Source organism: Ranitomeya variabilis, chromosome 4 (assembly GCF_051348905.1).
Source record: "Ranitomeya variabilis isolate aRanVar5 chromosome 4, aRanVar5.hap1, whole genome shotgun sequence".
NCBI lineage: Eukaryota > Metazoa > Chordata > Amphibia > Anura > Dendrobatidae > Ranitomeya > Ranitomeya variabilis.
This window is the reverse complement of record NC_135235.1, coordinates 763978177-763994129: the sequence shown is the minus strand read 5'-3', so window position 1 is coordinate 763994129 and position 15953 is coordinate 763978177. Positions and strand designations below refer to the sequence as shown.

The window sequence follows — 15953 nt, the reverse complement described above, 5'->3', positions numbered from 1 at the left end:
CGCTGAAGTGGAGCTGGCCGCCAGCAGAGTATGAGTGGTTTTATTTTAATGAGGCCAAACATGAGGAATGAGTTCACTAAGAAAAAAAATTCTAAGATAAAATTATCCCTTGATTAGAAGATTCACTGACAAAAGGATAAAACTAAACTTTATTAATTCCAAATGTACAAATACCCATAATTCACCCCCTGAAGGTTAGTCAGTAGGTGACTAATAGAAAAAACATGTACCCCACAGTTCAGTATATAGGGTGAGGTGAGGTATACACACTCACTCTCCAAGCCTCTCATGTCTACGGGTTTCATCGTCCTCACCAAAGGCGACTCATCAGGAGACTATTTAATATTGACCTATATTCAAGCGAGACTAGACAAAAAAAAAACTAAAATCATGTATCATGTTATCGGAAACAGTCAGAAAACCAGCCACATATTGGCAGATCCCAGACCTCACACTATATACTTTGTAAGTTTATACACCACTCCAGTGTCAGGAATAGATAGTATGTGACAATACAGTATATACTGCTCAGGGAACACTGAACTTTCAGAGATAATCTTCATATTCATACTAAATAATGGCACAGATCTTCCAGACAATATGATTGCACACATCCCTAGTCTTTATAACGATATTGTATTCCTTGACAGACCGCAGCATGGCCATTAGTTAGAAGCTGCTATTGATCTTTGGAGCAGGTAAGTTTTCCCCGAGTGGTACATATTGGGCCGTCTGAAAACGGAGTTTAGTCTAGGACAATTTGTCTGCACTACTAATTAACAGCTGTTACATTACCAAACTAGGGCAGTCCCTATAGGAGAAAAAACACAAGAATTATACTGTATTGTCACATACTGTCTATTCCTGACACTGGAGTGGCTTATAAACTTACGAAGTATATAGTTTGATGTCTAGGGTCTGCCAATATGTGGCTGGTTTTCTGACTGTTTCCGATAACATGATACCTGATTTTGTTTTTTTTTTGTCTAGTTTCGCTTCAATATAGGTCAATATTAAATTGTCTCCAGATGAGTTGCCTTTGGTGAGGACGATGAAACCCGTAGAAATGAGAGGCTTGGAGAGTGAGTGTATATACGTCACCTCACCCTATAAACTGAACTGTGGGGTACATGGTTTTTCTATTAGTCACCTACTGATTAACCTTCAGGGGGTGAATTATGGGTATAGTTTTACATTTAGAATTAATAAAGTTTAATTTTATCCTTTTGTCAGCAAAAATGAGGAATGACAAGAGACAACCCCTTTAAGAAGATTAAGTTTTGGTTAAAACTATTCCAACATTATGAACATAAAAAAGGCTTCTCCCCTATGTGACGTCTCTGATGTTTATCAACAGTTGATTTCCAAGTAAAATATTTCCCACATTAAGAAAACGAAAAAGAGTTCTCCTCTGTGTGACTGCTCTGATGTCTAACAAGAAGCTGTTTCCATTTAAAACATTTCCCACATTCTGAACAGGAAAAAGGCATCTCCCCTGTGTGAATTCTATGGTGATTAACCAAATCTGATTTCTGGCTAAAACATTTCCCACATTCTGAACAGGAAAAAGGCTTCTCCCCTGTATGAGTTCTCCGGTGACTAACAAGATTCCCTTTACGGTTAAAACATTTCCCACATTCTGAACAGGAAAAAGGCTTCTCCTCTGTGTGAGTTCTATGGTGACTAACAAGAAGCTGTTTCCATTTAAAACATTTCCCACATTCTGAACAGGAAAAAGGCTTCTCCCTTGTGTGAGTTCTCTGGTGACTAACAAGATTCCCTTTACTGTTAAAACATTTCCCACATTCTGAACAGGAAAAAGGCTTCTCCTCTATGTGAGTTCTATGGTGACTAACAAGAAGCTGTTTCCATTTAAAACATTTCCCACATTCTGAACAGGAAAAAGGCATCTCCCCTGTGTGAATTCTATGGTGATTAACCAAATCTGATTTCTGGCTAAAACATTTCCCACATTCTGAACAGGAAAAAGGCTTCTCCCCTGTATGAGTTCTCCGGTGACTAACACGATGCCCGTCATGGTTAAAACATTTCCCACATTCTGAACAGGAAAAAGGCTTCTCCCCTGTATGAGTTCTCTGGTGACTAACAAGATGCCCTCTATGGCTAAAACATTTCCCACATTCTGAACAGGAAAAAGGCTTCTCCCCTGTGTGGGTTATTTGGTGTGTAACAAGGTTCCCTTTCTGGTTAAAACATTTCCCACATTCTGAACAAGAAAAAGGCTTCTCCCCTGTGTGAATTCTACAGTGTTTAACCAACTCTGATTTCTTGTTAAAACATTTCCCACATTCTGAACATGAAAATGACTTCCTTGCTTTAGGAGCAGTTTGTTTTTTACTGCCTCCTTTGTGACTTTGATTTTCCTTAGTAGTCAGTAATGAATCAGAAGATGGGACCTGTTTCATAGGATCGGATGACAGATCTTTGCTGTGAATGGATGATGATATATCTGGAGTAACAGAAATCACTTTAGTTGTATCTTGTAGGATCTCAAGGTTATCAGATTTAAACATTGAAGAGGTCAGCTGTCCCTCTGATCTCCCGGTACCGTCATCTGCCAAGACAAAAAACATTTTTTTTTAAATAAAATATCCTTGAGTTTTATATTTTTGAACATTTCTACTTAAACTGTCCATAAAAATGGCAAGCTATGTAAAAAACTTTAAAGGGAACCGGTCACCCCCAAAATGGAAGGTGAGCCAAGCCCAGTCATCAGGGGCTTATCTACAGCATTCTGTAATGCTGTAGATAAGCACCCGATGTTACCTGAAATATGATAAAAAGAGGTTAGATTATACTCACCCAGGGGCGGTCCCGCTGCGGTCCGGTCCGAAGGGCGTCGCTGGTCCGGTCCGGCGCCTCCTATCTTCATTCCATGACATCCTCTTCTGGTTTTCACGGCGTGGCTCCAGCGCAGGCGTACTTTGTCTGCCCTGTTTAGGGCAGAGCAAAGTACTGCAGTGCGCAGGCGCTGGGCCTCTCTGACCTTTCCCGGCGCCTGCACACTGCAGTACTTTGCTCTGCCCTTAACAGGGCAGAGAAAGTATGCCTGCGCCAGAGCCGCGGTGTGAAGACCAGAAGAGGACGTCATGGAATGAAGATAGGAGGCGCCGGACCGGACCAGTGAAGCCTACCGCAGCGGGACTGCCACTGGGCGAGTATAATCTAACCTCTTTTTATTATCTTTCAGGTAACATCGGGGGCTTATCTACAGCATTACAGAATGATGTAGATAAGCTCCTGATGACAGTGGGCTTAGCTCACTCTCCATTTTGGGGGTGACAGGTTCCCTTTAATTATTCATCAAGACAATGACAGTCCACCTTGTTGGATGAGCCAGTAGTGCGTGGTGTTCAACTGTTTGTTCATTCTGCCTCCCAACTATCGAATAAAAAGAAACCAATCAATGTTATGTAGGCGAAAATAATACCAATTCTCATCTCACAAAAAGCCAAGTCCCCACTCAGGTCCAACATCTGTCAATGTAGAAACAGAGGTTCCCACACTACTAGTGGCTCAAAGGCTGTTGAAAAGTAACAGAGTTACTATAAACCAATCCAGCAAAATCCGCTCTCACTTCTGAGTCTTGCAGTGTGCTCAAACAACATTTAGGATCTCTGTATTTAGTAATATTATATAGTGAGGTGAATCCACTTAATTTGCAGTGTGTGTCTCCTGGAGCACAATCTGGGCACTATGTGCTGGGTAATAAAATGGCAAATTGTAATTTTCTCTCTCCAACATCCACTGCGTGCTGATTTTCCAGAAAGTGGCTGTGGAGTCAAAATATTAATTCCTCCTACACACGTGGTCAAAATTGTTGGTATCCCTGGTTTAATGACAGAAAAACCCACAATGGTCACAGAAATAACTTGAATCTGACAAAAATAATAACAAATCAAAAATCTACGAGAATGAACAAATGAAAGTCAGACATTGCTTTTTAACCCCTTCATGACCCAACCTATGTTGACCTTAATGACCTGGCCGTTTTTTGCAATTCTGACCAGTGTCCCATTATGAGGTAATAACTCAGGAACGCTTCAACGGATCCTAGCGGTTCTGAGATTGCTTTTCGTGACATTGGGCTTCATGTTAGTGGTAAATTTAGGTCGATAATTTTTGCGTTTATTTGTGAAAAAAATGGAAATTTGGCTAAAATTTTGAAAATTTTGCAATTTTCAAATTTTGAATTTTTATTCTGTTAAACCAGAGAGTTATGTGACACAAAATAGTTAATAAATAACATTTCCCACATGTCTACTTTACATCAGCACAATTTTGGAATCAAAATTTTTTTTTGCTAGTAAGTTATAAGGGTTAAAATTTGACCAGCGATTTCTCATTTTTACAACAAAATTTACAAAACCATTTTTTTTAAGGACCACCTCACATTTGAAGTCAGTTTGAGGGGTCTGTATGGCTGAAAATACCCAAAAGTGACACCATTCTAAAAACTGCACCCCTCAAGTTGCTCAAAACCACATTCAAGAAGTTTATTAACCCTTCAGGTACTTCACAGCAGCAGAAAGCAACATGGAAGGGAAAAATGACATTTAACTTTTTAGTCACAAAAATTATGTTTTAGCAACAATTTTTTTATTTTTCCAAGGGTAAAAAGAGAAACTGGACACCAAACGTTATTGTACAATTTGTCCTGAGTACCCCGATACCTCATATGTGGGGGGGAACCACTGTCTGGGCGAACGACAGGACTCTGAAGGGAAGGAGCGCCATTTAACTTTTTCACCGAAAAATTGGCTCCAATCTTTGGCGGACACCATGTCGCGTTTGGAGAGCCCCTGTGTGCCTAAACATTGGAGCTTCCCCACAAGTGACCCCATTTTGGAAACTAGACCCCCTAAGGAGCTTATCTAGATGCATAGTGAGCACTTTGAACCCCCAGGTGCTTCACAAATTGATCCGTAAAAATGAAAAAGTACTTTTTTTTTTCCACAAAAAATTTATTTTAGCCTCAATTTTTTCATTTTCACATGGGCAACAGGATAAAATGGATCCTAAAATGTGTTGGACAGTTTCTCCTGAGTACAGCGATACCTCATATGTGCACTGTTTGTGCACACGGCAAGACTTGGAAGGGAAGGAGCACCATTTGACTTTTGAATGAAAAATTAGCTCCAATAGTTAGCGGACACCATGTCACGTTTGGAGAGCCCCTGTGTGCCTAAACATTGGAGCTCCCCCACGTGTCCCTATTTTCAAAACTAGACCCCCCCAAGGAACTTATCTAGATGCATAGTGAACACTTTGAACCCCTAGGTCCTTCACAAATTGATCCGAAAAAATGAAAAAGTACTTTTTTTTTTTTCACAAAAAATTTTCATTTAGCCTCAATTTGTTCATTTCCACATGGGCAACAGGATAAAATGGATCCTAAAATTTATTAGGCAATATCTCCTGAGTACACTGATACCTCACATGTGGGGGTAAACCACTGTTTGGGCACGCGGCAGGGCTCGGAAGGGAAGGAGTGCCATTTGACTTTTTGAATGAAAAATTAGCTCCAATCGTTAGCGGACTGTTATGATCCGGTGACCTTGGAGCCGCATGAAACTTTCTCTGGAGTAGGTGGAAACTGTACTGACCGCAAATCCTGAACTAACACCGCAACTAGAAGTAGCCGTGAGGTGTGCCTAACAAACCCTAGACACCTCGACACAGCCGGAGGACTAAATACCCCTATAGATAGAAATAGGAATACTACCTTGCCTCAGAGCAGAACCCCAAAGGATAGGCAGCCCCCCACGAATATTGACTGTGAGTAGGAGAAGAAAAGACACACGCAGGTAGAAAACAAGATTTAGCAAAAGAGGCCACTCTAGCTAATAGAAAAGGATAGGACAGAATACTAGGTGGTCAGTATTAAACCCCTTCCAAAAATATCCACAGCAGATAATACAAAAAATTCCACAATCTAACTAAAGATGTGGAATGAATATATGCACCCCCAGAGAATCCAACAAGACTGAGAAAATACTGACACAATCTAAGCTGGAAAAGAAAACACAAAAGAATAGCACTGAATTATGAAGCACACAGCATGTGTGCCACAGAAACAAAACCAGACACTTATCTTTGCTGATTTGGCAGAAAGGCAGGAGGAGCCAGGCAGAGGTCCAACACCTCCCAACAACAATTGGCAACTGGCAAGGACTAATGAATCCTGCACACCTAAATACCCCAGTCAGAACTGCAATCAGCAGACACACCTGACCAGGACTGAAACCCAAGGACAACTGCATTACCACCTAACGCCACCGGAGGGAACCCAAAAGCATAATTAACAACAGTACCCCCCCTTGAGGAGGGGTCACCGAACCCTTACCAGCGCCCCCAGGCTGATCAGGACGAGCCAGATGAAAGGCACGGACCAAATCAGCAGCATGGACATCAGAAGCAAAAACCCAAGAATTATCCTCCTGGCCATAACCCTTCCATTTAACAAGGTACTGAAGCCTCCGCCTCGAAAAACTCCAAAATCTTCTCAACCACATACTCCAACTCCCCATCAACCAACACAAAGGCCGGAGGATCAACAGAGGGAACAACGGGCACCACATATTTCCACAAGATCGATCTATGGAAGACATTATGGATAGCAAAAGAGGCCGGAAGCGCCAATCGAAAAGAGACCGGATTAATAATCCCAGAAATCCTATAAGGACCAATAAACCGAGGCTTAAACTTAGGGGAAGAAACCTTCATAGGAACATGACGGGAAGACAACCAAACCAGATCCCCAACCCGAAGCCGGGAACCAACACACCGACGACGGTTAGCAAAACGTTGAGCCTCCTCCTGAGACAACACCAAATTGTCCACCACATGAGCCCAAATCTGCTGCAACCTGTCAACCACAGAATCCACACCAGGACAGTCAGAAGGCTCAACCTGCCCAGAAGAAAAACGAGGATGAAAACCAAAATTACAAAAGAAAGGAGAAACCAAAGTAGCCGAACTAGCCCGATTATTAAGGGCAAACTCGGCCAATGGCAAAAAGGCCACCCAATCATCCTGATCAGCAGACACAAAGCATCTCAAATAAGTCTCCAAACTCGGATTAGTTCGCTCGGTCTGGCCATTTGTCTGAGGATGAAATGCAGAAGAAAAAGACAAATCAATGCCCAGCCTAGCACAAAAGGCCCACCAAAACCTAGAAACAAACTGGGAACCTCTGTCGGACACAATATTCTCCGAAATACCATGCAAACGAACTACATGCTGAAAAAACAAAGGAACCAAATCTGAAGAGGAAGGCAATTTAGGCAAAGGCACTAAATGAACCATCTTAGAAAACCGGTCACAAACAACCCAGATAACCGACATCCTCTGGGAAACCGGAAGATCAGAAATAAAATCCATAGAAATATGCGTCCAGGGCCTCTCAGGGACCGACAATGGCAAAAGTAACCCAGTAGCACGGGAACAACAAGGCTTGGCCCGCGCACAAGACCCACAGGACTGCACAAAAGAACGCACATCATGTGACAAAGAAGGCCACCAAAAGGACCTACCAACCAAATCTCTGGTACCAAAAATACCAGGATGACCAGCCAACACAGAACACTGAACCTCAGAAATCACTCTACTAGTCCATCTGTCAGGAACAAACAATTTCCCCACAGGACAGCGGTCAGGTCTGTCAGCCTAAAATTCCTGAAGAACCCGCCGTAAATCAGGGGAAATGGCAGAAAGGACCACCCCTTCTTTCAGAATGCTGACCGGTTCAAGGACCTCAGGAGAATCAGGCAAAAAACTCATAGAAAGGGCATCAGCCCTATTCTTAGAACCCGGAAGATATGAAACCACGAAATCAAAACGGGAAAAAAACAGACACAGACACGAGGTAAATCAAATTCTTATGATCGGTCAGGACCACAATACGATGCTTAGCTCCCTCAAGCCAATGTCGCCACTCCTCAAACGCCCATTTCATAGCCAACAACTCCCGATTGCCGACATCATAATTGCGTTCAGCAGGCGAAAATTTGCGGGAGAAGAAGGCACACGGTTTCATCAAGGAACCAACAGAATCCATCTGAGATAAAACGGCCCCTGCCCCAATCTCAGAAGCGTCAATCTCAACCTGAAATGGAAGGGAAACATCCGGTTGGCGCAACACCGGAGCAGAAGTAAATCGGCGTTTAAGCTCCTGAAAGGCAGAAACAGCCGCAGAGGGCCAATTCGCCACATCAGCGCCTTTCTTCGTCAAATCGGTCAAGGGTTTAACCACGCTGGAGAAATTAGCAATGAAACGGCGATAAAAATTTGCAAAACCCAAAAATTTCTGAAGGCTCTTCACGGATGTGGGTTGAATCCAATCATAAATGGCCTGAACCTTAACCGGATCCATCTCCATAGATGAGGGAGAAAAAACGAAGCCCAAAAAAGAAACCTTCTGCACCCCAAAGAGGCACTTAGACCCCTTCACAAACAAAGCATTGTCACGAAGGATCTGAAACACCATCCTGACCTGTTCCACATGAGACTCCCAATCATCGGAAAAAATCAATATATCGTCCAAATATACAATCAAGAATTTATCAATATAAGTCCGGAAGATATCATGCATGAAGGATTGAAAAACAGATGGAGCATTAGTGAGCCCGAATGGCATCACAAGATATTCACAATGGCCTTCGGGCGTATTAAATGCAGTTTTCCATTCATCACCCTGCTTAACACGAACAAGATTATATGCCCCCTGAAGGTCAATCTTCGTAAACCAACTAGCCCCCTTAATCCTAGCAAACAAATCAGAAAGCAAAGGTAAAGGGTATTAAAACTTGACCGTGATCTTATTCAAGAGGCGATAATCAATACAAGGTCTCAAGGAGCCATCCTTCTTAGCAACAAAAAAAAAATCCCGCCCCCAATGGTGAAGAAGATGGCCGAATATGCCCTTTCTCCAAAGACTCCTTAACATAACTCTGCATGGCGGTATGTTCAGGCACAGACAGATTGAAAAGTCGACCCTTAGGAAACTTACTGCTTGGAATCAAGTCAATCGCACAATCACAGTCCCTGTGCGGTGGAAGGGAACTGGACTTGGGCTCATCGAATACATCCTGAAAATCAGACAAAAACTCTGGAATTTCAGAAGAGGAAGAAGAGGAGATTGACATCAAAAAAACATCATTATGAACCCCCTGACAACCCCAACTAGTCACAGACATAGACTTCCAATCCAACACAGGATTATGTACCTGCAACCACGGAAAACCCAGCACGATCGCATCATGCAAATTATGCAACACCAGAAATCGACAATCTTCCTGATGGGCTGGCGCCATCTGCATGGTCACCTGTGTCCAGAACTGAGGCTTATTTTTAGCCACAGGTGTAGCATCAATCCCCCTTAAAGGAATAGGGTTCTGCAAAGGCTACAAGGGAAAACCACAACGCCTGGCAAACTCAAAATCCATTAAGTTCAAGGCGGCGCCTGAATCCACAAACGCCATGACAGAAAATGATGACAATGAGCAGATCAAGGACACAGATAACAGAAATTTAGGTTGTACAGTACTGATGGTAAATGAACTAGCGATCCTCTTTGTCCGCTTAGGGCAGACTGAAATGACATGAGAAGCGTCGCCACAATAATAACACAACCTATTCTGACGTCTGAATCCTTGTCGTTCCGTTCTAGACAAAATCCTATCACACTGCATTGGCTCAGGAATTTGCTCTGAGGACAACGCCACAGCGCGCACAGTTCTACGCTCCCGCAAGCGCCGATCAATCTGAATGGCCAGAGACATAGAATCACTCAAACCGGAAGGCGTGGGAAACCCCACCATAACATCTTTAACGGATTCAGAAAGACCCTTTCTGAAAATTGCCGCCAAAGCATCATCATTCCATTTAGTCAACACAGACCATTTTCTAAATTTCTGACAATACAATTCTGCCGCCTCTTGACCCTGAGACAGGGCCAACAAGGTCTTCTCCGCTTGATCCACAGAATTCGGTTCATCATATAATAATCCTAAAGCCTGAAAAAAGGAGTATACATTAAGCAAAGCAGGATTCCCAGATTCCAGGGACAATGCCCAATCCTGTGGATCGCCACACAGCAGGGAGATGACAATTTTAACCTGCTGAATGGAATCACCGGAGGATCGAGGTCTCAGAGCAAAAAACAGTTTACAATTGTTTTTAAAACTCAAAAATTTGGACCTGTCACCAAAAAACAAATCAGGAGTAGGAATCTTCAGCTCTAAAACAGGAGTCTGAACAATATAAATCAGAAATACCCTGTACCCTAGCAGCAAGCTGGTCTACACGAGAAGCTAATTCCTGAACATCCATGCTAGCACAAGACTCCTCAGCCACCCATAGATAAAGAGGGAAGAAAAGACAAAGCAGACTGCAGAAAAAAATGGCTCAACACCTTTCTTCCCTTCTTCTTAGATGCATTTAACTCATTAGTGGCCAGTTGTATTGTTATGATCCGGTGACCTTGGAGCCGCATGAAACTTTCTCTGGAGTAGGTGGAAACTGTACTGACCGCAAATCCTGAACTAACACCGCAACTAGAAGTAGCCGTGGGGTGTGCCTAACAAACCCTAGACACCTCGACACAGCTGGAGGACTAAATACCCCTATAGATAGAAATAGGAATACTACCTTGCCTCAGAGCTGAACCCCAAAGGATAGGCAGCCCCCCACGAATATTGACTGTGAGTAGGAGAAGAAAAGACACACGCAGGCAGAAAACAAGATTTAGCAAAAGAGGCCACTCTAGCTAATAGAAAAGGATAGGACAGAATACTAGGCGGTCAGTATTAAAACCCTTCCAAAAATATCCACAGCAGATAATACAAAAAATTCCACAATCTAACTAAAGACGTGGAATGAATATCTGCACCCCCAGAGAATCCAACAAGACTGAGAAAATACTGACACAATCTAAGCTGGAAAAGAAAACACAAAAGAATAGCACTGAATTATGAAGCACACAGCATGTGTGCCACAGAAACAAAACCAGACACTTATCTTTGCTGATTTGGCAGAAAGGCAGGAGGAGCCAGGCAGAGGTCCAACACCTCCCAACAACAATTGGCAACTGGCAAGGACTAATGAATCCTGCACACCTAAATACCCCAGTCAGTACTGCAATCAGCAGACACACCTGACCAGGACTGAAACCCAGGGACAACTGCATTACCACCTACCACCACCGGAGGGAACCCAAAAGCAGAATTCACAACAGCGGACACCATGTCTCATTTGGAGAGCCCTTGTGTGCCTAAACATTGGAGCTCCCCCACATGTGACCCCATTTTGGAAACTAGACCTCCCATGGAACTAATCTAGATGTGCTGTGACCGCTTTAAACCCCCAAGTGCTTCATAGAAGTTTATAACGCAGAAAATAAATCATTTTTCTTTCCTCAAAAATTATATTTTAGCCTGCAATTTTTTATTTTCACAAGAGTAACAGGAGGAATGGGACCCCAAATGTTGTTGTCCAGTTTGTCCTGAGTACACTGATTACCCATATGTGGGGGTAAACCACTGTTTGGGCGCACGTCAGGGCTCGGAAGGGAAGTAGTGACGTTTTGAAATGCAGACTTTGATGATGGAATGGTCTGCGGGCATCACGTTGCATTTGCAGAGCCCCTGATGTGCCTAAACAGTAGAAACCCCCCACAAGTGACCCCATTTTGGAAACTAGACCCTCCAAGGAACTTATCTAGATGTGTGGTGAGCACGTTCAACCCCCAAGTGCTTCACAGAAGTTTACAACGCAGAGCTGTGAAAATAAAAAATTATTTTTCTTTCCTCAAAAAAGATGTTTTAGCAAGCAATTTTTTATTTTCACAAGGGAAACAGGAGAAATTAGACCCCAAAATTTGATGCCCAGTTTGTTGTGAGTACGCTGATACCCCATATGTGGGGATAAACCACTGTTTGGGCGCACGTCGGGGCTCGGAAGGGAGGGAGCACCATTTGACTTTTTGAACGCATGATTGGCTGGAATCAATGGTGGCGCCATGTTGCGTTTGGAGACCCCTGATGTGCCTAAACAGTGGAAACCCCTCAATTCTAACTTCAACACTAATCCCAACACACCCCTAACCCTAATCCCAACTGTAGCCTGTTATGGACCTGGTGGTTAGGAGCACCCGGAATGACCTGATGATTAAAACCAAAACCTGAGACAAGCTCTGAGGAGGTGGTAACTCTACTGACCGCAATCCCTAATCCTATCACACACACTAGAAATAGCCGTGAAGCGTTCCTAACTCTCCCTAGATGCCTCTACACAGCCTAAGAGATAACTACCCCTAAAGATAGAAATAGGAGCCTACCTTGCCTCAGAGAAATTCCCCAAAGTAAAGATAGCCCCCACAAATATTGACTGTGAGTTAAGATGGAAGTGACAAACACAGGAATGAAAACAGATTTTAGCAAAGGAGGCCGAATCTTCTCTAGATAGACAGAAGATAGGAAAGTGTTGTGAATTCTGTTTTTGGGCTCCCTCTGGTGGCTGCAGATGGTACTGGGTGACTTGTGTTCTCTGCGGTCTCTGGTCCACCTGTTTTCATCAGGAAATGGGAGTTCCTATTTAACCTGGCTTTTCAGTCAGTTCCTCGCCGGCTATCAATGTATCAGTGTGTCTCTGTTACCTTTGCTACCTGCTCCTAAGCCTACAGGATAAGCTAAGTCTGATTTCCCTGTTTCATGTTTGCTTATTCATGTTTTTTAGTCCAGCTTGCAGATATGTAATCCTCTGCTGCTGGTTGCTCTAGTGGGCTGAAATTACCACTCATGTGTCATGAGTTAGCACATGAGTTCAAGGAATTTCAGGATGGTATTTTGAAGGGTTTTAAGCTGACCGCGCAGTCACCTTTTGTATCCTCTGCTATCTAGTTTTAGCGGGCCTCACTTTGCTGAGATCTATTTTCATAACTACGTTTGTGCCTTCCTCTTATTTCACCGTCATTACATGTGGGGGGCTGCTATTCTGTGGTGAATTTCCTCTGGAGGCAAGAGAGGTCTGTGAATTCTCTGATAGGGGAAGCTAGATCTCCGGCTGGCGCGAGACGTCTAGAGCCCCCCCAGGAACGTTCCCCGGCTACTGCTAGTTGTGTGTTGAGGTTCAGGATCGCGGTCAGCTCAGGTTCCATCACCCTAGAGCTCGTCCTGTTTTTGCCCGTGACATTTTGTTTATTCCCTGCCATTGGGAACATGACAGTATAGCCAGCCAACAAAGTGTTAATTGCATTGGCTGAAGTAGGAGGTAAAAGAAGTCTGAGGAACCTTTTTTTTTTTTTTTCCTCACTCTGAGGTTGCTGCATAGCCATAATTGCAGTCTGCTGCTTCTTACCTCCTCTTTTTCCTTGAATGGCTCTGATCTCAGCTGTTTAATCATGGACGTCCAGAGTTTTACTTCCAGCCTGAATAATCTTGCTGCTAAGGTGCAAAATATACAAGATTTTGTGGTACATGCTCCTATGTCTGAACCTAGAATTCCTATCCCAGAGTTTTTTTCTGGAGATAGATCTAGTTTCCTGAATTTCAGGAACAATTGCAAATTGTTTCTTTCTCTGAAATCTCGATCCTCTGGAGATCCTGCTCAGCAGGTTAAGATTGTTATATCTTTCCTGCGGGGCGACCCTCAGAATTGGGCATTTGCACTGGCACCAGGGGATCCTGCGTTGCTCAGTGTGGATGCGTTTTTTCTGGCATTAGGTTTGCTCTATGAGAAACCTAACTTGGAGATTCAGGCTGAAAAGGCTTTATTAGCTCTCTCTCAGGGGCAAGATGAAGCAGAAATATATTGTCAGAAATTTCGGAAATGGTCAGTACTTACTCAGTGGAATGAGTGCGCCCTGGCTGCCAATTTCAGAGAAGGCCTTTCTGAGGCAGTAAAGGATGTTATGGTGGGGTTTCCTGCGCCTACAGGTCTGAATGAGTCTATGACAATGGCTATTCAGATTGATCGGCGTTTACGGGAACGCAAACCTGTGCACCAGTTGGGAGTGTCTACTGAACTGGCACCTGAGACTATGCAATGTAATAGAATTCTGTCCAGAAGCGAACGGCAAGACTATAGACGGAAAAATGGGTTGTGCTTTTATTGTGGTGATTCAGCTCATGTTATATCAGCATGCTCTAAACGCACAAAAAAGGTTGATAAGTCTTTTGCCACTAGCACTTTACAGTCTAAGTTCATTCTGTCTGTGACTCTGATTTGTTCATTGTCATCCATTTCCGTAGATGCCTATGTTGATTCTGGCGCTTCTCTGAGTCTTATGGACTGGTCATTTGCCAAGCGTTGTGGTTTTTGTCTGGAGCCTCTGGAGGTCCCTATCCCCTTGAAGGGAATTGACTCTACGCCATTGGCTAGGAATAAACCACAGTATTGGACACAAGTGACTATGCATATGACTCCCGTTCATCAGGAGGTGATTCGCTTCCTTGTACTGTATAATCTCCATGATGTTCTAGTGCTTCGTCTGCCATAGTTACAAGCTTATAATCCAGTCCTTGACTGGAAAACAATGTCTGTGTTAAGCTGGGGATGTCAGGGGGTTCATGATGATGCACCTCCGATTTCCATCGCTTCGTCCACTCCCTCTGAGGTCCCTGCGTTTTTGTCTGACTATCGAGATGTTTTTGAGGAGCCCAAGCTCAATTCGCTTCCACCTCACAGGGATTGCGATTGCGCTATAGATTTAATTCCTGGCAGTAAATTTCCTAAAGGTCGTTTGTTTAATTTGTCAGTGCCAGAGCATACTGCTATGCGGGATTATATTAAGGAGTCCTTGGAAAAGGGACATATCCGTCCATCTTCATCCCCTTTAGGAGCAGGGTTTTTTTTCGTGGCCAAAAAAGATGGTTCCCTGAGGCCTTGTATAGATTATCGTCTTTTGAATAAAATTACAGTCAAATACCAGTACCCTTTGCCTCTGTTGACTGATTTGTTTGCTCGCATTAAGGGGGCTAAATGGTTTACTAAAATAGATCTTCGGGGTGCGTATAATCTTGTACGAATAAAGCAAGGGGATGAGTGGAAAACCGCATTTAATACGCCTGAGGGCCATTTTGAGTATTTGGTAATGCCTTTTGGACTTTCTAATGCTCCTTCAGTCTTCCAGTCCTTTATGCACAATATTTTCCGTGAATATCTGGATAAATTTATGATTGTGTATTTGGATGATGTTTTGGTTTTTTCTGATGACTGGGAGTCCCATGTCCAACAGGTCAGGAAGGTATTTCAGATTTTGCGGGCCAATTCTTTGTTTGTAAAGGGCTCAAAATGTCTTTTTGGGGTCCAGAAGATTTCTTTTTTGGGGTACATCTTTTCCCCTTCTACTATTGAGATGGATCCTGTCAAGGTTCAGGCTATTTGTGACTGGACGCAACCTACATCTCTTAAGAGTCTTCAGAAATTCTTGGGCTTTGCTAATTTCTACCGTCGCTTCATAACTAATTTTTCTAGTGTGGTTAAACCTTTGACTGATTTGACTAAGAAGGGTGCTGATGTTGCTGATTGGTCTCCTGCGGCTGTGGAGGCCTTTCGGGAACTTAAGCGCCGGTTTTCTTCTGCTCCTGTGTTGCGCCAGCCAGATGTTTCACTTCCTTTTCAGGTTGAGGTTGATGCTTCCGAGATTGGTGCGGGGGCGGTTTTGTCGCAGAGAAGTTCCGATGGCTCGGTGATGAGGCCATGTGCGTACTTTTCTAGAAAATTCTCGCCCGCCGAGCGGAATTATGATGTTGGTAATCGGGAGCTTTTGGCCATGAGGTGGGCATCTGAAGAGTGGCATCATTGGCTGGAGGGTGCTAAACATCATGTGGTGGTCTTGACTGATCACAAGAATCTGATTTACCTTGAGTCTGTCAGGCGTCTGAATCCTAGACAGGCTCGCTGGGCATTGTTTTTCTCCCGTTTCAATTTTG

At 43.4% G+C, this 15953-nt stretch overlaps 1 protein-coding gene across 1 annotated transcript in view; it reads right to left on the bottom strand.

Moving 5' to 3' along the window:
- Positions 1 to 1175: 1175 nt before the first annotated feature.
- The window catches only part of LOC143767118 (uncharacterized), a 55384-nt gene continuing 40606 nt past the window's right edge, over positions 1176 to 15953 (bottom strand). Inside the window, exon 5 of the mRNA XM_077255140.1 lies at positions 1176 to 2575. Coding sequence (XP_077111255.1) covers positions 1386 to 2575 — 1190 coding nt within the window. The 3' untranslated portion in view covers positions 1176 to 1385. The remainder of the gene's footprint in view (positions 2576 to 15953) is intronic.